The 23201-nt window shown below is 45.9% G+C and overlaps 4 protein-coding genes across 4 annotated transcripts; 2 read left to right on the top strand and 2 right to left on the bottom strand.

The window, feature by feature from the left end:
* The first annotated feature begins 2252 nt into the window (after nucleotides 1–2252).
* Nucleotides 2253–5083, top strand: LOC133906822 (probable protein S-acyltransferase 4). Its single transcript, XM_062348836.1, has 4 exons — nucleotides 2253–2925; nucleotides 3486–3636; nucleotides 3737–3743; nucleotides 4397–5083. Exons 1-4 carry the CDS (start codon nucleotides 2712–2714, stop codon nucleotides 4964–4966), a joined length of 942 nt encoding a protein of 313 aa, XP_062204820.1. The 5' UTR covers nucleotides 2253–2711; the 3' UTR covers nucleotides 4967–5083.
* Nucleotides 5084–5329: 246 nt separating this feature from the next.
* On the bottom strand, nucleotides 5330–6490 carry LOC133905675 (uncharacterized). The gene is made up of 2 exons (XM_062347439.1): nucleotides 6189–6490; nucleotides 5330–5667 (listed from the first exon to the last, which is right to left on the bottom strand). The coding sequence occupies exons 1-2, from the start codon at nucleotides 6387–6389 to the stop codon at nucleotides 5554–5556; spliced, it is 315 nt and encodes a 104-aa protein (XP_062203423.1). The 5' UTR covers nucleotides 6390–6490; the 3' UTR covers nucleotides 5330–5553.
* Nucleotides 6491–7523: 1033 nt separating this feature from the next.
* On the top strand, nucleotides 7524–8480 carry LOC133906820 (uncharacterized). The gene is made up of 2 exons (XM_062348835.1): nucleotides 7524–7783; nucleotides 7850–8480. The coding sequence occupies exons 1-2, from the start codon at nucleotides 7524–7526 to the stop codon at nucleotides 8478–8480; spliced, it is 891 nt and encodes a 296-aa protein (XP_062204819.1).
* A 5523-nt stretch (nucleotides 8481–14003) lies between these two features.
* Nucleotides 14004–21396, bottom strand: LOC133906208 (uncharacterized). Its single transcript, XM_062348028.1, has 2 exons — nucleotides 20930–21396; nucleotides 14004–16670 (listed from the first exon to the last, which is right to left on the bottom strand). Exons 1-2 carry the CDS (start codon nucleotides 20934–20936, stop codon nucleotides 14563–14565), a joined length of 2115 nt encoding a protein of 704 aa, XP_062204012.1. The 5' UTR covers nucleotides 20937–21396; the 3' UTR covers nucleotides 14004–14562.
* Nucleotides 21397–23201: the final 1805 nt, after the last annotated feature.

Genomic DNA, 23201 nt, shown 5'->3' with positions numbered 1-23201 from the left:
TTCATCTAGGATTTAGAAACTTTCATTTGACCAGGTCTGCTCCAGCTCGATCAGTTAGCTAAATAGGTTTATATGTTGAGTCTTCGATTCAGACACGGCTCATTTAAAGTCGGATAGTATCATAATGGCACGTTTTAGAGTGGGGCAGTGCAGGATCAAGTCGTGCCAACATATCGTGACAAGGTGTCGGTCCAAACACAACCTAGTTTGTCATGCCGTGTCTGGACCAAGTCAAAATGGTCGTGCCTCGTATCGATCTATTTGGTCCAATCTAATTGGTAGCTTTGAGTTGAAGCTATTTTATGAATTTTGAAAATTTTAGAGGAACGGAATATCTAATTTTAGATTTTTTTTCAATAAATTGAGATTTATATAGCAAATGACGAAAAATAACATAAATTTTGATCTTTTAGCCGATGACCACTGCACTTTGACTCCGGTAGTGCGGTCAGCCAAGGGCAGCTGAGCCTGACTGAGGTTTCGGATCTGTTTCGTCAGTCGTTTTCCGTCCAACGAACCAAAGTGGATTTCAGAAAAGGAAATACAGAAGAACGTGCCTAATACTTGTAGCGGCGCAGGTGAAAACCAGCGGCCCTGAAGATCCGACGACGGCGACGCGCAGGTATGGACTCAGCTGGCGATTTACTTCTCAATTGGCTGCACTCTTCATGCATGTCATTGTCATGTGCAGCAGCTTCCAAGGCTTGGTTCACACCACACCAATATGCCCGTCATCATTGACTAGATAATCGATCCCGAAAACCAGCAGCACGATAAACCAAGTTCCTTGCTGTTAACCGAGCATCCACAATGATTATTCTACTACTGTTGTATTCAATCTACATGATCTCCAAACAGCAAACCAAACAACTGAAGAGAGAGAGAGGGGATAGCATTGCGTTACAAAGCCGGGGATCGCAGCAGGATATAATTGGGATCAACGCTGTGATTTGTCAACACACGCCCAACCTAAACAGGACAAAACAAAGAACCCTCCTCCCTGTGCTTGCATGCATACTCACAAAAGTCATCGGACGCAGCCAGTCTTCCTCTTGTTCACGATGTGCCTGTCACTAACAAGTCAAAGGTAGAGATAGCTAAATAGGTTGTGCCTATTGAGTCGGTCCAAGATTCGACACTGTAGGCACGATCCAGATACAGCATGAGACCATAGGCCGAACGCGCGGCACGACAGGCCGGTACGGCCATGGCCCAACGCGGGCCAGCACGGAAGGGCACGACTCGGCTTGACACGTCTGGATCCAACTATTTTGTATTTTCTATATATATTTTTAATTTTGCAGCTTTTTTTATCTATTTTCTATATTTTTATCTTATTTTTTAATCTATTTTCTATATATTTTTTAAATTTTGTAGCTATTTTTTATTTTTATTTTTTCAGGCCGCCCGTGGCACCATACACGTTGTGCCCACCGGGCCGGCACAGCTCGATGCATGACGGGCTGTGCCTTAGGCCGAGGGCACGGCATGCGGACCGGTACGGCACGACTCGTTACACTAGCCGAGCATATCGGGCCGTGCCTAGCCGAACCGGGCCGACTGGCTCATTTGGCCATCTCTAGTGAAAGACTTCGTAATCCTCTTCGGTAGACATGTGTGTATAAATTGTAGATCTTAAGTATGTGTGAAGTATGTTCGGATACTACACTTATATCCCGTGCTGAGGCTAAAAAAAAGTCATCGCTTCTCCAATCCTTGGGGACTCCATAGATTAAAAAGGGAAATCCAGTTGGTACATGCTGAGAGAGTGTGCCAATGATCCGTCCTCCTCCTACGGCAACAACAATGCTTCTGCTCTGCCCATCCGTTCAAACCAAAGAACACACACAGATCTCCTTCTCATCACCATGCCATGACTCATGAGACGAGAAAAGCTTCACACAGCAGCGGCGAGGAGAAGACATGATCATCAAGCCAGAGGCCGATGTGACACTGCAGCAGCTGGACGCCAAGCCCAGGAGGCTCTACCAAGCTTGGAAAGGAAACAACGTACGCACGCCTGCTTAATTTTCACCTCATCACCTGCCTCATTTCCCCCTCGCCTGTACATGTGTGCTTTAGCCACCATGTCTGCACGGGCACAGCATCGCATAGCCTTGTCATCTCCAGCAATTTGTTCTTCACAAAAAGCTCGATGCCATAGGGCACCTGTACAACTCTTGATAGTTAGGTACATAGCCTTTAAATTCAAATTACATGAGAATTCTTCAAGCCCCAAAGTTCTTACCTGAAAGAGAGAGACATTTAATGATGTACGTCAAGCTTAATCTGAAGGTATTCTTGTGTGGTGGGAGGCTGATACTTGGACCAGATGCAGCATCACTGCTGCTGTCAACGTTCCTCAACGTCAGCCCAACCATCGTCTTCTGCTACCAGATGAAATCCAAATTTTACAACTCTCAGGAGCACACCACTGGGCAACAGCATATGCATCGAGGCACTGCTGATAGTGATCGTCACAACAATTATGGTCAGTATATGCCGTCATCAAGTCGTCACTGCAACTTTTTGAGCAGCCTCTTTGTCATCTCTACTTTCATACCAGCAATCATATGAATCCACAACGATTTCAGCCTTAACATCTGAAAGTGTGACCATCCAGTACTTCAAGAATTAAACATTCCAATTGCCACTAGAACGTAAAACTGAACAACCCATGGCCTCAAATGCTGGATTTGGTCTTCCTCTAGATGACATCTGCTAGAGACCCAGGAATAGTACCAAGAAGAGTGCCACCTGAAGCTGATGAGTTGCTTGGCTCCAGCACACCATCCATGGACTGGAGCGTCGGGAGAACCCCACGGATGAGGTTCCGTCAGCCAAAGGACGTCATTGTGAATGGTTTCACAGTGAAGGTGAAGTTTTGCGAGACCTGCCTAAGGTACCGCCCGCCCACCATGGAATGAATTTTGCTTTCAATAAGAACGGCAAGGAGCCCAAAGCCCCAAACCTAGCCTAATTTCCTTTCATCTCTGATATTTCTCTAATTTTAATCTGTTCCTGAATATCCAGACATTACCAAGCAAAAAAAAAATTCTTTTTTTTCTCGAACATGCAGGAGAGTTGTGTATCATTGTATTAAAGGGAGAGAGAAACCTGCCAAATACAGGTGTTTAGTAATTTGGACTTATGCATACAGCTTTAGTTGTTCTATTAACTAAAAAGTTCCAATTAGTTGTGTTAGACCAAACTCAGTAGCAGCTTACTTTTTTACAAAATCACCAGGGAAAGTTGTTAGCTCTGACTGGATTTGTTAATCAGATTAGACACTTAACTAGGAAAGTGAACTTCCAAATTTTTATAAGAAATACTGAACCACACCTAACATATGTCTCACTGACTGACTTTTGAGGCTTTGCGGACATGTGTCATAGTTTGCATTAAAAACTGATAAGTCAAGCATAATCCAAATTCATATTTCAGAAATGCAATAATATCTTACAGATAAACACTGTCTAAGTAAGTTCCATCGATATTTGCATTCTTAAATAGTTTCCATTGGCCAAGAATAATCACCATTGTTTTTTCATGTTCCTTACAGAGGAACTACCGCTACTTCTTTCTGTTCATAGCAACATCGACTTTCCTGTGCATATTTGTCTTTATTTTTTCATGGTGAGTGTCTACAGCCAAATGGAAGACAATAGTGGCTCTATCTGGAAGGCCTTGCACAAGGAAGCTTACTCTTTTGCGCTAATCATATACACTTCCATAGTTGTTTGGTTTGTTGGTGGCCTCACAGTATTTCAGTACTAATCAGGTGATTTTACTTCCTTTTGTTGCATATCTTTTTAGAATATTGTTAAGAATTCTGATTCTCTTATACCAGAATTCGAGTAATGCATTTGACTGGACTACAATAACTCAGTAAGACAGTTTTGGTCTCTTGAACTAGCAACTCCATATGATTACCATGAAAAGGGAAATAAACTAATTTCTTGCTCTGGTGCTGGTAGATCCAGTGGAAGCAACAATAATTTTGCACTGACCAAATATTTTGATTGGATGTTATTTTTGGCATGGGGTAGATCTCTACTGAAAGTGTTATTATTAAGATGCAAAGACTGCACAAGGCCGTACACAAAGAAAAAAAAAAGGAAATTTGGTTCTGTTAGAACATTTATTGTTGATTTGAATTCCCAATTCAGATCACATGTAACCAAGTACAATGTAAAAACTCCAGATTAAGGTTGTGAGCTATATAATATCCAAATTAAAATGGCTTTGTAATCTACTGTTGTGAGCTATATAATATCCAAATTAAAATGTCTTTATGGTCAACAGAGTAGTTTAAAAGTTTCCACCATTTTAATGGTATTAGTACTTACAAGCTCCTATAGTTTTACCAATACTAACTACATATTCTGCACTGCAGACAACGTATGAGAACTTCAGATACCACTATGATAAGGACGACGATCCCTACCGAAAGAGCATAGCAGCAAACTTTGCGGAAGTGTTCTTTACCAATATACCTCCTCCGCTGAATGATTTCAGTTCACGGGTAGGTGAGGGAGCACTTGAAGCCGGGTTCTACACTCCATATATTGGTCTGGATGTGACAACCCCAAGGAAAAAGAATGATATAGACATGGATAACAAAGAAGTACTTGTTGGGGGTATGCAGATTCCAACAGTACTTCAGAACATAGACTATGGTTCATTTGAAGATAGTTCAGATGACAAGAACAGGAACGAGGGCGAAAAATCAGGGCATTTTCCTTCAGCCTGGGCACAAGGAAATGAAGGTGCTGGAACATCTGCAGCAGCTACCACAGCATGCAACGATGAAACAACTGAGGACGATGTTAACGAAATTAGTAGTCCAAATACATCTTCCACACAAACATCTGCTGAAGCTAACGCAGAATCACCAGGTGAGTATGATGCTAAAGAAAGTAATAGTTCAAATAGAACTGCCCAATCTTCAAAGGACAAGAGCTGATAGCTTTGTTTTACTTGTGTACAACTGGGAGCTTGTTTGCAGATATGACCATTGTGATTTTGAGTTGACATCATTAACAAAAAAAAGGAAAGTGTAGTACTATTCTTATTATATACCTCAGTCCACAGAAAATGTTTTCAATGAGAGTGTATTAAATCTAATTATTTTCTATATCTCCCACGCATTGTTCATAATATCTTTGCATTTTATTTTTTTAAGAGCATGTTGACCTTGGATAAGAAAAGTGGATGTATCAACAAAGTAGGTACACCTATGGATTGCCTTCTTGCTTTTTGCCAGGTCAGAATGATAAAATTGAAGAGACAGTGAATAGGAACAACCAATGATGTAACACGATTTAGATGCTATGCAAGTTACAGCAGGGAAGCGATTGATTCTCATATAAGGAATTCATACAGCATGGAACAAAACATCATCAACAAACCAATGCCATTGCTCATTATTGGGAAAGGTGCACAATAAGCAAGCTAAATTTTCCAAAACAACTCGAATGTAGGACTCAGAACAAAGTTACATAGCTAAATGGCAGTACCATGGGTCCCATAAACGTGCAGAAAAAGAAGCTCTCATGGCTGGTAGACATCTGGAAGCTGAAGGCCTACACTGGCAGCAGATTTGTTCAATATCTTCTTCATTTCATCGGATCGGTCCACAGCTATATTATATGAGAATAGCAGGTCCTGGATAATCAAACATGATCTAGAGTTAATGGAGTAATCAGTGCACTATAAACAGATGGTATCATGCAATCATCGAAACGATTTGAAGAACTTGTTTGATGTAAAATAGGTTATCTAATTAGTTCAAATGTCAGTAATTAGCAATTAAAAAAGCATGTGAGCACATTATGATTAACAGACATACAGACATGATGAAATTTTCTATCCTATTCGTTGTATGATTATCAACCAAACTAGACCTCCGAAGACCTGAGTGAGATTCAGCCAGCCAACTACTAGCACTTCGTGCATATCCAAATTATAAATTTCTCACATTTGTAAGCTCTTGTTTAGTTAAATCCCATTCTCTGTAACTAATGCATACCATATCGAAGCAAGGAAGCCGAATAAAATGGGGGAAGACTCTTCGTTGACATTTCGTCAAACACATGATCTCCCCCGTAAAACAAGTAACGGATCCTTCTCAGAAGCACCACCAGCTATAACATTCCGCATCGATAACATCGCGCTTAACCTCCTACCTTGTGGTGGTGGACGCTGGCGAGGAGGTAGGCGTAATCCCCGGCGAGCCGCAGCCTCGCCCTGACGTCGGCCTCCGTGCCGGCGGGGGCGCGGAACTCGGCGGCGACGAAGTCGCGGAAGTGCTTCTTGGAGGCGCCCCCGCCGACGTGCTTCTGCACCGCCCTGAGCACCCGCCGGTACACCGGCGCCGCGGCCGCCATCGATCCCTCTCCTCAAATTGATGCGGCGAGAGGAGACAGCCGGGTACGGAGGGGCCGGGGTGCCTGGCTCGCTTCGGGAACCGTCCGATCGAGCGGACAAACGGGATGGCGTTTTATAGGAATAAATTGATGATTTGTCATAGAAAAGATTGATCTTTTGCTTATCGGAGATGTTTGTCTACGTACGTCCGGAGCCATAGGACGTTTTGTTTGATTGGCGCATGTAATTGAACTTAAAAATATAATCTATTTGAGTTAATTTTTGTGTCATCGTATCTCTAATGTTTCAGACGTTCAAATTTAATATTTTAGATGTTACGAAAATTTGTTACTATAATTATTTTCGTACGTTACATTCTGGAATCTCTGACGTATAGATCTGGATTCGAAAAAATTATTCATTCGAGTTAATTCTTATATTTTCGCATCTCTAATGTTTCAGATGTTCAAATTTAATCTTTCAGATGTTATGAAAAATTATTGCTATAGTTATTTTTTTATGTTACATCCCGAAATCTCTTATATACAGATATGGACCTGACAAAATTATCCATTCGAGTTAATTCCTATATTTTCGAATTTTTAATATTTTAGACGTTCAAATGTAATGTTTCAGATATTATGAAAATTTACAAAAGTTCTTCAAGAATGTTTCACACATCATCCTACGAAATTAACTCAAATGGATAATTTTTTCAGATCCGTTAATTACTTTTTCAGTGTATGTATTTCGATGTTGCATAAGTTCTTTGAGGCCATCTCCAACAGAATCCTTAAAACTTCATCCTCTAAAATACTATTACAGCATCCCCTATCACTATTGCAGCATCCCTCATTCCCTTCATCTCCAACAGAATCTCCTTTATTTCATCCTCTATCTTCTCTTTCCTATTTTGGTATATACTGAGCATCGTGACGACATATACTTAGCATCCCGTTGCACTGGTTTGTTGCAACATAAATTTTGGTGTCTTCCAGTAGAAGGAATCGTGTGAAGCAAGGATGACGGAAGCTTGCGGGCGAAGGCTCCGACAAAATGGCTTGCAAGGGAAGGAGCACAAGTGGCTTCTCTTGGAAGGTTCGGTCGGGCACTATATATACGTGCAAGAGGGGCTCTCATTTGCAAGCCACGAAATGGAGCCTCGTGCTGCATGGAAGCAGTACATGAGAGGGTTATGCTTCTCCACCGAGGAGTCCGATGAGGAAGATGAGTTGGTCCTAGCGACGCTTGCCGCATGGCATAACGACGTCGAAGCTTCGCGCAGAGGGCCGTGGGGAGGCTCCGTCCCCGGGCACCGGCGCATCCGTAGGAATCGTCAGGAGGGACACAATCGATTGTACAACGACTACTTTGCTGAGTCCACAGTGTACCCCGACTACATCTTTCGGCGCAGGTAACACTATTCGATGGTGTACGAAACGGACGATTTATGAACTAGTACTGATCCATCGCCGTGCAGGTTCCGGATGAATCGCGATTTGTACTGCAAGATTGTGAGGGAGGTGAAGGACCATGACCCATGGTTCAAGCAAAGGAGGAACGCTGCCGAAGAGCTTGGGCTGTCACCCTTGCAAAAAGTAACTGCCGCTTTCCGTATGTTAGCTTACGATGCTCCTGCAGATTCTCTTGACGAGTGCCTCCGGCTAGGGGAGAGCACCATCATCGAGAGCATGCGGCGTTTCGTGCGGGCCATTGTCAAGGTGTTCGGTGACGAGTACCTCCGGGCGCCGACCGAGGAGGACACTGCTCGATTGCTGGATATGAACCAGTGTCGAGGGTTCCCCGGGATGCTTGGAAGCATCGATTGCATGCACTGGAGGTGGAAGAACTGTCCCACGGCGTGGTCCGGTTCGTTCAGGGGCCATGTCAATGCACCGACTATCATTCTAGAGGCTGTGGCATCGCAGGACCTATGGATTTGGCATGCCTTCTTTGGGATGCCAGGTTCATTGAACGACATCAATGTGCTGCACCGGTCTCATCTCCTTGACAACCTTGCTGGGGGAGTAGCACCGAAGGTACAATACTCTATTAATGGCCACCATTATACAATGGGGTACTATCTTGCAGACGGGATCTACCCAGAGTAGGCGACATTTGTGAAACCCATACCATCTCCAGTAGGCCCGAAGCATCAACACTTCGTGGTGCAGCAGGCGGCTGCACGAAAGGATGTTGAGCGGGCATTTGGAGTGTTGCAGTCCAGGTTTCCCATCGTCCGTGGCGCGGCGAGGTTGTGGGATCAAGAAATCCTCAGCGACGTAATGACCGCGTGTATCATCATGCATAACATGATAATCGAGGATGAGAGAACGGAAGGTGCTGTCGAATACGTCTACGAGGGTTCGGGCGAGGACGCGGTGCCGTCTCACGAACCAACCCCCCCCCCCCCCCGCTTGAAGCATTTATGGAAAGGTACGGGCAAATTAGAAGTCGACCAACGCATCATCAACTCCGTGACGACATTGTGGAGCACCTGTGGCAGGTCGCAAGAGGACAATAGACCTCATGCCACCTTAAATAAATGTAATATCGTATCGCATTACATCGTGTTCAAATAAATGTAATATCGTATCGCATTACATCGTGTTCAAATAAATGTAATATCGTGTCCCAGTCCATGGTTCCATTCTGTCGCTTCCATGGCTTCATTGGGGTAATGTGAACTTTGAGGCACACTAAGTATCATGTAATATTTGGCGTTTCCCTTGTGCCAACTGAACAACAAATTCAGTTTGTTGCCGAACAGTTTTTTCCAATTGAACAACAAATTCTGCGTGTAGGCTTGCTTGCACACAAACCGGCAGCTTGTTTCGTCCAAGCTGGAGGGGTTGTTTCGCTGCCAGAGGAGGTTTTGCGTCCTCCTTGATATCACTTCGGAGCCTGCACATCAACAAGTGGCACATATATCACTTCTGAGCCTGCACATCAGCCACTCCAATTCTGAAAACAGCAGATCATGGTAGGCACTCATGCATGTTGCTCAACAGATCAATATTGGCCGATCCTCTATCTTCTGACAGCGCAAAGGAAATCATCAGCAAACTCACACCAAAAGTTCAGCATAATGAAATATCTGTCGAATACGTCTAATATCACAAATACCTGGTCCACTATCGGCAACCATCTGTTATACTCGGCCGATCGGCCACAATCTAACAGTTCCGACTAATATGCTAAAACATGCACGTAATACAAATTGTAGGAAGTCCATAGTACTGAACAAACAAAACTGAAAATCCTGTTTGCTTAACAAGTCCCAGGCAGTAAAGGAAAAGTCTATTTGCATGAAAAGTAAATGAAGTGAAGGAAACATTGTTTGCAAAGATGGGCACCAAAACTCAGGGGGCAGATTCAGCTCGGCGAGCTGCGATGATGCTTCGGCGTAGGCTCTTGTAATATGCCTGCTGGTCCTCGTCCATTTGCGAAATATCCATGCTCATGATCTCCCTCTCCTCCCTGATTTTTTGCCTCTCCTCCTTGACCTTTTCCAGTTGGACACGCTCCTCCTCCAGGCGCAACCTCTGCTCCTCAATTCTCAACAGCTCTGCAAAGCGATCGGCGCGTTCCTTCTCAAGTTTCTCTTTCACCGCAATTTGCCTGTCGAACATCTCAAGCACTGGTTTTGTGACCGATGTTGATGAAGCCGAACCGCGAGCGAGGTCCCTTGCCTTGTTTCGGCCTGCTGGCCGCTTCTGCCGGCTGCTCCCGCTGGTATGCGTGGGCGTCGCACCATCACCATCGATGCAGCCGGGGGAGGTCTCTCCCTCCTGTGTTGATACCGGAGTTCCCTGTGCCGCAGTCTTCTTCTTCTTGTGAGACGGCTCTGATTGCCATTTAGGATGGTGGCGTAACTCGGCCCAGCATGGCATCAATGTGAACTCCCTTTTCTCCGCTGCCTGGAACATCTGACATGCAGCTGCAATCTGAAATTGGCCCACATCATATTAAATGCCACAGTACATATAATGAATTGAAACTACACATTTGCATTTAATTATGCATACCGTGTCGGCCTCCGTCATCCCACTCCTCCTAGTACGAAGGGCTTTAGCATAGTGGCCGCAGAATCGCTGCACCATGCCGTTGACGAAGGTCCACCTACCCTGAAGAGACTTCTTGTTCCGAGTGGTAGGGAACTCCTTGTGCTCGTGGTAAAATATCTCGATCCTCTGCCAGAAAGCCCCCATACTTTGGTTCGTCCCCACCACGGGATCCATACTCACGTTAAGCCACGACTTGACTAGCAGAAGGTCCTCCTGGATCGTGTAACTGCTTCCACGACCACATGCCGTTGGCAACTCGTTCTGTTCTTCGGACGTAGGAAGCTGCGTCCCGATGAAGTCATCCTGAGTGGGCGGCACAACATCGTCCCACGGAATGTCATCCTCATCACCCCGAAGAAAAGGGGCATACTCCATACTGCTCCTGAAATATGGGACAAAGGCTATGAAATACATGAACCATGCACGTTATTCGACAAAGACAATACACAAAGACAGTAAGCAACATATGGTTTCGTTATATCAGTACAACACATGAAATATGGGACAAAGGCTATGAAATACATGAACCATGCACTTTACTCGACAAAGACAATACACAAAGACAGTAAGTAACATATGGTTTCGTTATATCAGTACAACACATGAAATATGGGACAAAGGCTATGAAATACATGAACCATGCACTTTACTCGACAAAGACAATACACAAAGACAATAAGCAACATATGGTTTCGTTATATCAGTACAACACAACACTACGTTTATTACCACTGCAGTAAAGCCGACTACATAGAGCAATTTACTGCAGACGCCACGACCTATCGGATTCTATTGACATAGAGTCCGCTGAATCTCCACACAACAGCTCATCGCCGCTCCAATCCACTGGAACAATGTCGTTGCAGTCGACATCCTGTGAACCGGACCCATCCTCGAGCAAAGTGGTGGTCTCGGACACTTCCTTGCAGCCATCACCAGTCTGCAGCGCATCTTCCACTTGGAACACGAGCATCTCCAGTTCCCCGGCAATGTTCTCGACCTGAAGGAGAGCTCGGTTCAGGTCCACATCGGCGGGGGTGCCCTCCGTACTCAAGTTGTTTTTCACGACGTTCTTCAGTTCTACCGCCATTTGTTCGACGTGGTCCTGCATTTTGGAGACAAGGGCGGCGAGCGAAGCGGCGTCCATCTACAACCAATGAGACCGATGGCTCAACTGAGAATCTGTTACCTACCAATCATGCATGAATTCTGTACATGTACCTAATGTACCTCTCCATACAGTTGCAGTACAATAGCAGTACTATGCTGACACTTGCAGTAATATGCAGAAAAATAAAGATGAGGCAAACACATGGCATTCTGTGTCCTGCAGCAGCCAAAATTAACCAATAATTCTGGTACATTACACTATCTAATGGACCATTACTATCTGAAATGAATGAAGCATTCTGGTTCATTGCGCTATCGAATATGCCTGACACAAACAGATCATATGGACAAAGTAAACAGGTCATTACTAACAGGTATTTGCAACTAGAATGACTACTGTGGACAACAGGTAGGATAGGAGAGCACAAGGTTCCCTCATCGCAGGTTTCTCAGAAACAATTAGGAGAGCCTGGGAAACAGTTTGCACAACATACTCCTAGGAAATAATTAGCTATGTGTATATATAACAAAGACAGTGTGTATCCTCAAAGAAAGACAGTGTGTATATATAAGAAAGACAGTGTGTATATATAAGAAAGATCAGTGCATAACTGCATATAGCTCAATCAAAGCAACACTAGCCACACCAGCTAGGCCAGGAGAGCCCTTTATTTCATCTCAGGTTTCTCAGAAACAATTAGGAGAGCACATGGAGTCCCTCATTAGGTTTCAGCCGGGGAAACAGTTTGCACAACATAATCCTACCAAAGAATTAGCTATGTGTATATATACCAAAGACAGTGTGTATCCTCAAAGAAAGACAGTGTGTATATATAAGAAAGATCAGTGCATAATACACATAGCTCAATCAAAGCAACACTAGCCACACCAGCTAGGACAGGAGAGCACATGACTCCATGATGTCAGATCCGCAGCTCAAATGCAAGTCTACCACAATTTTACTAATCTTGAGGTCTAGCACATGAATGCAAAGGGAGCAAATACCAATTCTTCAAGCTCGGCCCCTAATTCAACTACATTGCTTATCATCACCAATGCCTTCACTATGTGCTTTCCAGATCAACCAAGCAGTGTTCCAGTTCATAAACTCCTCAACAAACGCCTCGGTAAAATGGCTCAAAATTACTTTTCCTATGCTTGCGGCCGAACAACCTGTGGCCACCATGAATCGCCGTCGAAGCTACATGCTTTGCGTCTACGCGCTTGCCACAGCCACAACCGAACCGAGGCGTCAACAAATCCCTAATCCCTAGCGCCGTGGAGAACCCAATCCCTAGCGCCGATGCACCCACCTCGGTCCCCCCCCCCCCACCAGCGGCCACCGCATGGACTGGAAGTAGCGCGAGAGGACTTACGTTGCTGCCGACGTCTTCCTTGGTGCTGTCGCCGAGCCCGCGGACGGCGGGGACGATGGAACTGCCTCCGCCGGATCTGCTCCCCTCCTCTCCTCCTCCGCAGGGACCGCCGCCGAGGGCCCCGACCTTCCGCGCTTCCGCCCGAGTCCCCCCCCCCCCGCCGTCCTCACCGCCGCGGCGCCTCGCCAGATCCCCTTCCGCAGCGTCTCGGGAGCTGGTGGCTATCCTATCCGCTCGCCCGAATGCGGCCTCCAGCGCCATCTGGTTTTGCCGAACGCTTCCCACCCCGCATCCCTGTCGCACACGATACCGACTCCGTTGGAGTCGCTTCCGGGCGCCCGCCAGCCGCAACAGGAACAAAGCCGAGCCGATACCGACTCGGTTGGAGACGGTCTGACAATGTTTCATGGAACCGTTCGACGTTGTGCCCGGATCGAACGTCCGGACGCTAGCAGACCCGTTTAATTATAATATCACTTGTGTCAATAAAATGTGACCACCCAAGAGTAAATAACTGTAAGTTAGAATGACAAATAAATGAAATTATTTAGCGGTGAAAAAAACAATTGGCTCTTATATAGAGCAGCCCAACTAATCTGCTTGCTTGTCTTTAACTCGATAATTTGATCCATCCATGATGATTATGGTAGATGTGGATTACAACAAAGGCACACATTAAACAAGAATCGGCACAGCATTCGAGTTTGTATGCAGCTCTCTTCTTGTTCTGCAAACTGTAACCTGGAAAAGGCTGTCTTAACAATCACAGAAACAATGCAGAAACATTCATCACAACATAATTTAGACATCATCCGAAGTTTATAAATAGTGACCAATACAAGTTTGAGGCCCCATGAGTAACGATCCCATGAAGCAGCCGCTGAATGTGATACATGAATTGTACAACCATCGCAGTGATGCAAACAAAAGTCATATCACCATCAGAAAGACATTTCTTGATGCATGGAGCATGTTGGCATCATCAAATAAATCCAGACCCAGCAGTTTCAGGATAGGAACTTGAACAACTGAGCAAGATACCATTTACAGGAAACTTGGTGCACTTGCACACAACAAATAATTTAGTCAGAACTCGGAACAAAATGCTACTATGCCAAACCACCTCTAATCACGAATCCATTCTGGTCAGATTACAAAAAGAGAAAGGACAAAAACTTGATCGACTATTCCCACACTCCATATCCACATTTACCTACTGCTTAAAAGTTAAAACACTGACCATGTGAAAAATAAAATCATCAACAAGCCCAGCCGTACCAAATAAAATGGACCCAGAATCTCGGAGGGCAACCAGAGAGCAGCTCACCAATATACAAAGACCATTCACAAAATACATCATGTTGCTGATATCCTCAAGGATCTATATACTACATTTTTGTGTGAAGGGCTGAACGCAAAACCACGGAACAGTGAACAGTGATCCAAGTTGAGGATAGCAGCAGCAGATTGCAACTTTGGAAGTGACCTTATCGATGAAATGGTGCAAGACCAAGGACAATACTATGAGCTATGGACCTTTAACAAATCAATTATATACAACAACAACAACAACAAAAGGTAATGGGCTGATCGTTCTTGATCTTCCACGATTTGAATTTGCAAGAAAATGTGTTGCAGTATTAACTTGATGTATCGATCTCCTTCCCATGATCTTCATTGATTGTTCTTCGCAATCTTCTCAACCATATCTCATAGTCCATTGGGTATGGGGTCCCACAGAGGCTGTCAACATAATCTGCAAAAGCTTTCAACACTGCTGAGACATCGCCCAACTTCTGCTGTATAACTCTCCTGGACCATGACGTCTCCCTCCATTGAAGTGCACTTTCAACTGAGTCAAGCTCTGGGCAAACTCCACCGCAACAGAAAAATAGAAGATAAATTAAACTTTCTGCGTCAGATGCTGCACATAGCTTGCCTTCCTGGAGCGCAAACGTAGATGAGAAGAACAGATTCATTACAGGTCGATCCCTATCTTCTAGGATAGCATGACCCCATCCAATAAGGACAAAATATGGATGCCTTGAACCGTTACTCGTACGGATCACATTCTCTGGCCGGAAATCACCGTGACGAATTCCTGAAGATGATGCAGCAGCAAGGGCAGATAAACAATCATGGCAACATCTCAGAGCCTCCTCAACACCGAACAAACCATTCCGTATAAGATTTGAAATGGTCTCACCGACTGGTGAAGTGACAAGGATTGGAGTACTGCACCATGGGTGACCACAATTCCCACTCGAGTTAGGCTTGTTACATGGGCCTGGATGGACGACGTGTCCAGAAGCTACCATCTGTGGTATATATCTGCTTGAGATGCCACTCTGTTTCATCAAAGTCAGTACTTTTGTCTGCCTTTGTACTTGGTACCAGGAATTCATATCCTCCCATGCCGGCTCCAAATGAGAAGGGCTGGAGCCTACATAGAACAAATAGGTTTTGGTAGGCTCTTCTACAGGAGTAGAAGTATAAATAGGAGGATCACTGTAAGTTAGAGTGTCATTGATTTGGAAACCCTTTTGGCAGTAAGCATCCTCCATCAATACAACAGATCCTATTTCAAGCTTCAAGGTTTCTTGTGGTTTCACATCAACAGCTGCTTCCTCCTGTACTTCAACAATTTCAGGCGAATGACTTTGTTGTTGGAATCGAAATAAACCATTTCCATTAGCTTGTCTGTCGACCAAATGTCTTTCTGATCTGCGACTTTTTAGTCGGGAACTATGTTCCGTTGCTAGTTCATCAAGAGAATACTTAGGTTCTCCACAAAACTGGATCATTGAATGGAAAATTGTAAGGAGAACTTGAAGGGTCCCAATGTCTCCCCAGTTAGCATTCCCAAGTTTGTTCCACACTCGATCTATGGAAGAAACTGTAATTTTGGCATGTTTCTTTATCCATTCAGCAGCACAGTCATAAACATTGTTCAGATCGAAATCCAGCTTGTTCAGATCACCTTGGACCTTGACCACTCCTCCAAACTGTGAATCAACAAGAAGCAAGTAAACACAATCTGAATTTCGAAGAACGGTGGAGGATCTGCTAAGGCTTCGAGATAGTAGAACACGCAAGGCAAAGAACAGTGCCTCCCCCAAGATACCAGGAGATGGCTCGTGGTCACCTTGTGCAGAAACCATTCCAATATCAGGTCTCAACAAAGCCAATACAACAATATGATCCCATCTTCCTTGAGAATGCTTTAAATTCTTCAGCAGGACAGCTGTTGCACAAACACCATCGAGTTTCCCACTGCTAATAGCCTTCTCAGCAGGATAGAACTTGGAGCTTGTGCTGTGTATACAGGCAACTGAGCAAGGCATTGCTTCATCAGGACCCCAGAAAGTTTCCCAAAATCCCTTAATACCTGCATGTAGGAAATCCTCCAAAGCAAGGTATGCAGTAGCTTCAAAAACATCTGATGTTGATGCATAAAGAGCATTTGGCATCCGTACTAGCTGCTGAAAAGTAACACCCTCCAGAGCATAATCAAAATTCTGTAATTCAGTAAGGTCAAAAGGGACATCAAATGCCGGCTTCCTGAAACCATAATCTTCACTGTGACCAGAGAACCAATCCTCTAGGCTCGAAGTCAGAAGTTTGTTGTCCACAAACTTCCGGAGAAAATCTTTACATGTAGATGATGAGAAATTATGCTGTCTACCTCGTGATGAAGTACTAGACTTTTTTGGAGCTGAATCAACTGATATATGGTCAGGTGATTGGCCTGCAAAATGCCATCAAATTCCTCAGTTACAAAATGTAAAGTTTGTACATAAAGGATGTTCAGACTTCAGAGTAAATGAATGCGAGGGGCTTCAAGAAAATTCTAGGATTGAAGCTGTGTAAAGAAACAGGAAGTAACAGATAAACACTAGAGTACTGAAGATAAGTAGATAACAGGTGTACTATGAAACCATACATATGACAGGAAATACGGACATGGTTTAACCAATACTGGCATGCCAATACCAGTACAATACAATATGGACATGACTTTTTGTGTTTTTCTAGTCGTATCCAACAAGTCCATACATATCAAAGAAAAAGCATAGAAACTTAAATATGGACACAATGTTCAGGACATTTAGGATCAGAGAACAATCAACCAATCTACTAACAAAAAGGACTACTCAAGTTAATCTGCCTTGAACAGATTGATTACCAGGCATTCAAGAATTACTGAGACAACCAAATAAACAAAATACGACTGAAATCCCAAACGAATTGAATTGGGCATTCCTACGTTTTGTAATACTCGCTTCATATATATTCTGGTCACAAGGGGGACAAGGATATGGAATCGCTGTTGACCAAATTATACATGGCACCTCTGTTGAGCAAATTATACATGGCATTGTTGTTGACCAAATTATACATGGCATTGCTGTTGACCTAATGATACACGGCATCTACACTAGAGCATCAAAAAATTCAGAAACTTAGGTGGCAGAAATGTGCAGTGCATTCTGTATTAGTGTGTTGTTGTTTGCTAAAGTGGCAAACTCAACTGCACTTGCGCAATGCATATGGTAATTTCTGTAATATCATTTCAAAATTAACCCATAGGACTGGAATTGCTTTCCTTTCTAAATATCTATCTTAATTTTGTTCACAAATTGCACACATGAACCTGAAAACTGGCTGAGTGGCTTAAAATTGAATTTGCCCTACCTTAGAAAAGATAATCTTATATAAAAGCCCAAATCACCCATAAAACACGGACCGCAAAAGCTACGCAGCCATCCTCTATCATGTGAAAGAGTTTAATACCGTCTTATACCACGCCAAAGCAAGAGCCAAAGTTTAAGAAAAAATCTATCGCAAGACCCGTACCTGCAAAAATAGTCCCGGTGTGAGCAACTGGACACTCCCATGGGAGCAGGACTTCAATCAAACACGGCATTCAAAGCTAAAATCCTAGAATGGCATCCTAAAGGTCACAAGTAATAACTCCTCAAAGAAAAAATCGAACCTTTTCCTCTTTGTCCCTAATCCTTACTGATATATCCACGCAAAGAATCGCCGCAAAATTGTTAGCAACCTTGCTAGGGGAAGGAACTAAAGGGGAGGATCTAGAGGAAGAAGAAGACTAGAGGTAGGAGATGAGCAATACAGAGAGGGAGAGACAGCTGAGAAGGAAGAAGCTAGGAGAAAAAGGAAGTGGTTCTGTGTATTGTTTGTTCCATGACCCCTCTGGATGTAGTTGCTTGCCCTTTTGTACCGATGACCTGGCCATGCACCAGCCTGGAGCTAGCACAGCCGCTCGGGCCTAACATTCCTCTTCCCTTGAAATGAAGCTTGCCCCCAAGACGCTGTCGTCACGCCACCAGGGTCCCATGAAACGTCCTAGTTGGCGAGGTCGAAGGTGATCAGGCTGGCGCTGCACCCCATGCCGTTGGACGCTTCGTCCACCGTGTTGATATCGTTGTGCACTTTGATGTCATGCTCGCTATGCACTCTGATGTCCCTTGTCTGGAACACATACACGCGCCCCACCATGTCGTTGCCGAGGTCCTCTGCGAGCAGCTTGTCCAAGTTCGTGTCCGTCGAATGTTCCGCCCTGTCCAGAGCACCGGCGCCCGACTCGACAGTTGGCGGGCCCCGCAGGACCCATAGGAAGCTATGGCCGCAGCGCTCTAGCGTGGTGGTGATTTCCACAGCCTTGTCGTTGTGCTTCGCCTTGCACCGCCACAGCAAGTCCTCCAGGTCATGGCGCCCTATGCTTAGCAACACCAACTGCACGTCCTACCCGGCGATTCACGATATAGCGTCTGCGACGAAGTCAACACCCTTCTGGTGGTCCAGCCGCCCGATGAGCGGCACGTCGTCATGTTCCTGCAGCCCCAGCTGCCACTGCAAGGCAACCTTGCACTAGTGCTTGCTGGTATCCAGTGTCTCGAATGTGTCGTTGGTGTAGCCGTCGAAGTGCAGGTGCTTGAACCAGCCCAACAGCTCACTCCCTGGCCTCCTTCCAAACAGGTGCTTGAGCCCGTGCACTAGCCATGACTTGAAGCCCCTCGTGGCGTTGTCCTTGACGATGGTGCGCCCAACGGTGGCAGCCATGAGCACGAGGTCGTCGATGAACGCGTAACAGAACTGCACCTCCAGCTTCGAGCAGTGCACGACCTGGATGCCGAGGTCTTTGTTGCCGACGATGTTGTGGAAGAGGCCAAACTCGCGGATGACGGGGAGCGCAGGGTCGAGGTACGAGAAGCGCACGACCTGGATGGACGCGCGGCCACGGATGTCGACGGCGTGGAGATTAGGCGCGCGGAGCAGCGCGACGAGCCATAGAAGCTCGCCGCGTGCATGGAGCTCGTCCACGAGCGGGCTGTGGATGGACGCCCTGAGCCCATTCAGCGCGGTGATGTCGGCATCGTCGTCATCAAGGCATTTCGTCGAACGGTTGGTGAACGCTTCGACGTTGATGTCGTCGCGGATGATGTCACCGACCGCTGAGGTCGTGGGATGGTTGTCGGTGTCGAGGATTGTGATGGATCCGCCAGAGATGAGCAAGTCGTCAGTGCCCAGGAGTATCTTCTCGGCCTGCTCGTCCTTGTTGCCGACAATGAAGGGGATAGAGGCGAGGACCACCCAGGGGCGCTGCTGCACCCGTGGCGACGCGCATAGGACAACGCCGCGATGCACGCGGCCGCACGCACAGGCCAGCTCTGCTCCGTGTGGGAGATGCTGTCCGGCAAGACCTCGACGGAGCTAGACGCGCTGTTTTCAAAGCATAACCAGGCCGGGAAGACGCCGTTGTTCGTCGGAGAGGTAGCAGGCCAGCTTCTCGATTGGGTAGTTGGCGGCGAGGATGGAGAGGATGGTGTTGGCGGTGACGAGGGGCAGCTCCTTCTTCGGTTCAGCAGTGATGAGGGGCAGCTCCTTCTCCGGTTCGACGGTGGAGACGACGGCGTCAATGCCGGGGTCCCAATTCACGACCTGTGGGTAGTGCCCCATGGCTCGTCTGATGTAGAGCTGTCCTATGCCGGTCACCTGGCAAATGACGACGGGAGCTTCCTGCTTGAGGCCGTCTATCGGCGGAGTTGGCCGTAGACGCAGCTCCGAGACCCCACGCTCCGATTGCGCCTCCACCTCGCGCTCTAGGTCTGTCGCACCCCTGGATTCCTTCATTACTTGCGCACACCAGTGTGGGTGGATGATGCTGGTGGAGAGCACGTCTGAGATACGACTGTTGTGGTCCGCACTGGCGTCGGAGGCTTTGGTGATCGCAGCATGTTCCGCACCAGCGTCGGATGCCGTGTCGAGGTCGAAGACGTAGTCCGGCTTCCGGATCCCACTCTCGATAAGGTGCGGTGCGATGGCTTCCGGGATGTCAGTAGTACGCTAGTCAGTTACTAACTCGACGCTGGTGCCGGAGAGGATGGAGATCTCGGAGTCGACGTCAGGGGCTTCGGAGTCAGAAGAGGTGATGGAGATGTCGCCGAGTTCAGCATCGGCGATGATAAGAGCGCAATCTTCATCCGTCATGGTGGCACTCCAGGAAGAACGGCTCTTGTACCAATTGTTAGCAACCTTGCTAAGGTAAGGAACCAGAGGGGAGGACCTAGAGGAAGAAGAAGACTAGAGGTAGGAGATGAGCAGTACAGAGAGGGAGAGACAGCCGAGAAGGAAGAACCTAGGAGAAGAAGGAAACGGTTCTGTGTATTGTTTGTTCCATGGCCCCTCTGGATGGAGTTGCTTGCCCTTTTGTACCGATGGCCCGGCCATGCGCGAGCCTGGAGCCAGCCCAGCCGCTCGGTGCCTAACAAAAATCAAGAACAGCACAAACAATCGACCGGGAATTTGTACATGTATTCTACAGCTCGGACTACGAAAACTAGCCGGGAATCGGGAAAAATCAAGGAGAACAAAACCGCCTGAATCCTGTTTCTCAGGAAACCCCGCGCAGATCTAGAACCAAAGCTATCTCATCTCCCCTCGAGAGGAAACCAGGTCCTGAAGCAAGAGGAAAGCACGTACCTTCCATGAGGCGGCCGGGTCGTCGTCCTCGTTCTCCACGGCCTGCGGCTGCGGGTGCTAGATTGGAGCACCTGCTGGACTGGTAGGACGACTACTCCCAACTGCCTCCGCTCTCCGTGGTCGCTGGATGGCTTCCCCAATAAAAGACATCCGTCTCCCTCCAACACCAGATGAAATCGGAAAGAAAGATGGAATTTTTATGAAGGAAACACCTCGAAAATCCGTTCAGTTTCTACTGATCCCCGAATTCCGGTGGTGAGCGAGGCACAGCAGAGCAGAGAGCTTGAGCCGGGGCCGACTGATTGCGTGCTCCTTTCTCCTCCCTGCCGCCCGCTGCCTGCCTTCGACCCCGAAAGACCAGGGCCCAGTGGACATTTTTTACTGGGAGCTCGCCATTTTTGTCCGTTCGGTTCAGGCAGGGTGTCGTGCTGTGGCTGTGTGCGCTGCTTTGCTGTGGCTGCGCTGTGCTGTTTTGGGCTTTTGCTCTTCCTTCCTCTTCGTTTTGGTAATTTTCTTCAGTTTTTAGACTAAAATTAATGGGAGTTTTGTTAAACAGTATTTTTAGCTTTTATAATTTTATAAGAGTAATTTATTGAAATAAATTAGATGTTGAAAATTGAAAAAATCAACTTTCTCCGATTCACTTCTCCTATACAATTATTTTCTCCATAAAATTTACTTTACAGAATTACTTTTAGCTACATAATCATTTTAAAAAATTTAAATAAAAAAACCCTACCAAACATACCAAATAAATTATGCAAGCAGTAATATTTTTTTCTCATGAGATGAGAAAAACCTTCGTCATGGAGCTCATTCATTAGGACATTCCAAGATACACGACTGTCAGGCTTGCAAGCAAAAAAGAAAATGCTTGCACCGCTGGCACCATTGGCAATGTAGAAAGTGAAGACTGCAGCAAGAGTTATGAGATTCAAAGGGGTAAAAGAATACATGAATTTGCTAGAATTTCAGGGGGGGGGGGGGGATTTAGGGGTTCAAAGCTGGGTCTAAAAGTAACTTCAGCAACTACCTTACTTACTTCCATATAGTTAAAAGTAAGAAATATAGCGCAAAAAACTCACCTCCAGCAGCTTCCCTATCCTATTCGCTTCTTTATCCTTCTCCTCTCGTTCCCCAAAGATAGCAAATGATTCTCGTTCCCTATCTCACCTCCTCCAACTCCCGCGCATCGCCTCGTCCACCTCCCGCACGCTGGCTCCCCTGCCTCCCCCATCTGCGACACACAGCGCCAAGACGTGCAGCACGTCAAGTGACTAGGAGGCAGAGTGGCTCGGTGGGCGAGCAGATTGGACCCAGATTCCATTTCCACGCCCGTCGGCGACACCCGGCCACCGGCTTCTTCCCCGCCATCATCTTCGACTCCATCTCCGGTGGTCCTCTCAGCTCTATGCTCGTCATCCCACTCGCTAGCGTCTCAGTATACTGCCCGTCGTTTGTTCTCACCTCTCACCCCCTCTCTTCCAGATCTGCCCCACCTCACAGATCCAACTTGCAGCCACCAGTTCGCTTGTGCCGCTGCGCGGTAGCCGGAGCGTTAGACGACCTTCCCTATTGTGCCACCATGGTAAGATCAAACCCTCTACCTTGTAATTCTACGATCTGCTAAATCGTTGTGTATTTGATGGGCGCGGTGATCAGACTCCAAGGCATGTTGCATGAGGAAGCTACAATGACTCATTATGGTGTGGTGGAGAAGAGACATCAAGAACAGCTAATATATAGAAGTTCAAATATAGCTATTGGAGAAATAACCGTTTGAAAAGAAGCCGTTTGAAATGTAACCATTGGAGAAATAGCCTTTGAATTTTTACCGTTTGAATTTTTGTCGTTTGAATTATAGTGGTTGGATACAAATAAAATAGAGAATTCTAAGATATAAAGGATGAGTTTTAGGGAAGCTGCTGGAGACTGAAGAGATATAGGACTAGAATCTTTTTAGAACATTCCCTATACGAGAAATATAGAGAATAGGATTTAGCAAAGCTGGTGGAGTTACTCTAAGAGGGCCAAATTCCTATCAGTTGGGTCAGTTTATCACAATGGATCATCCAAGGTCTCATTTCGTGTTCCATGTGGTTTGCGGTTAGATATTGGTACATAACGAGCCGTGAATCCATTTTAATTTAACTTAATTAATTAATTAGTCATTTTTATTAGATTAGATCTATGAATATCCACGGATCCCTCTATGCTATTCCTATTTCTGCTGGTACTGCTGTTAACAATGTCATAATTCTGCGAAGTTGTC

This window comes from Phragmites australis, chromosome 23, assembly GCF_958298935.1.
Source record: "Phragmites australis chromosome 23, lpPhrAust1.1, whole genome shotgun sequence".
NCBI lineage: Eukaryota > Viridiplantae > Streptophyta > Magnoliopsida > Poales > Poaceae > Phragmites > Phragmites australis.
This window is presented reverse-complemented; position numbering and strand designations above follow the sequence as displayed.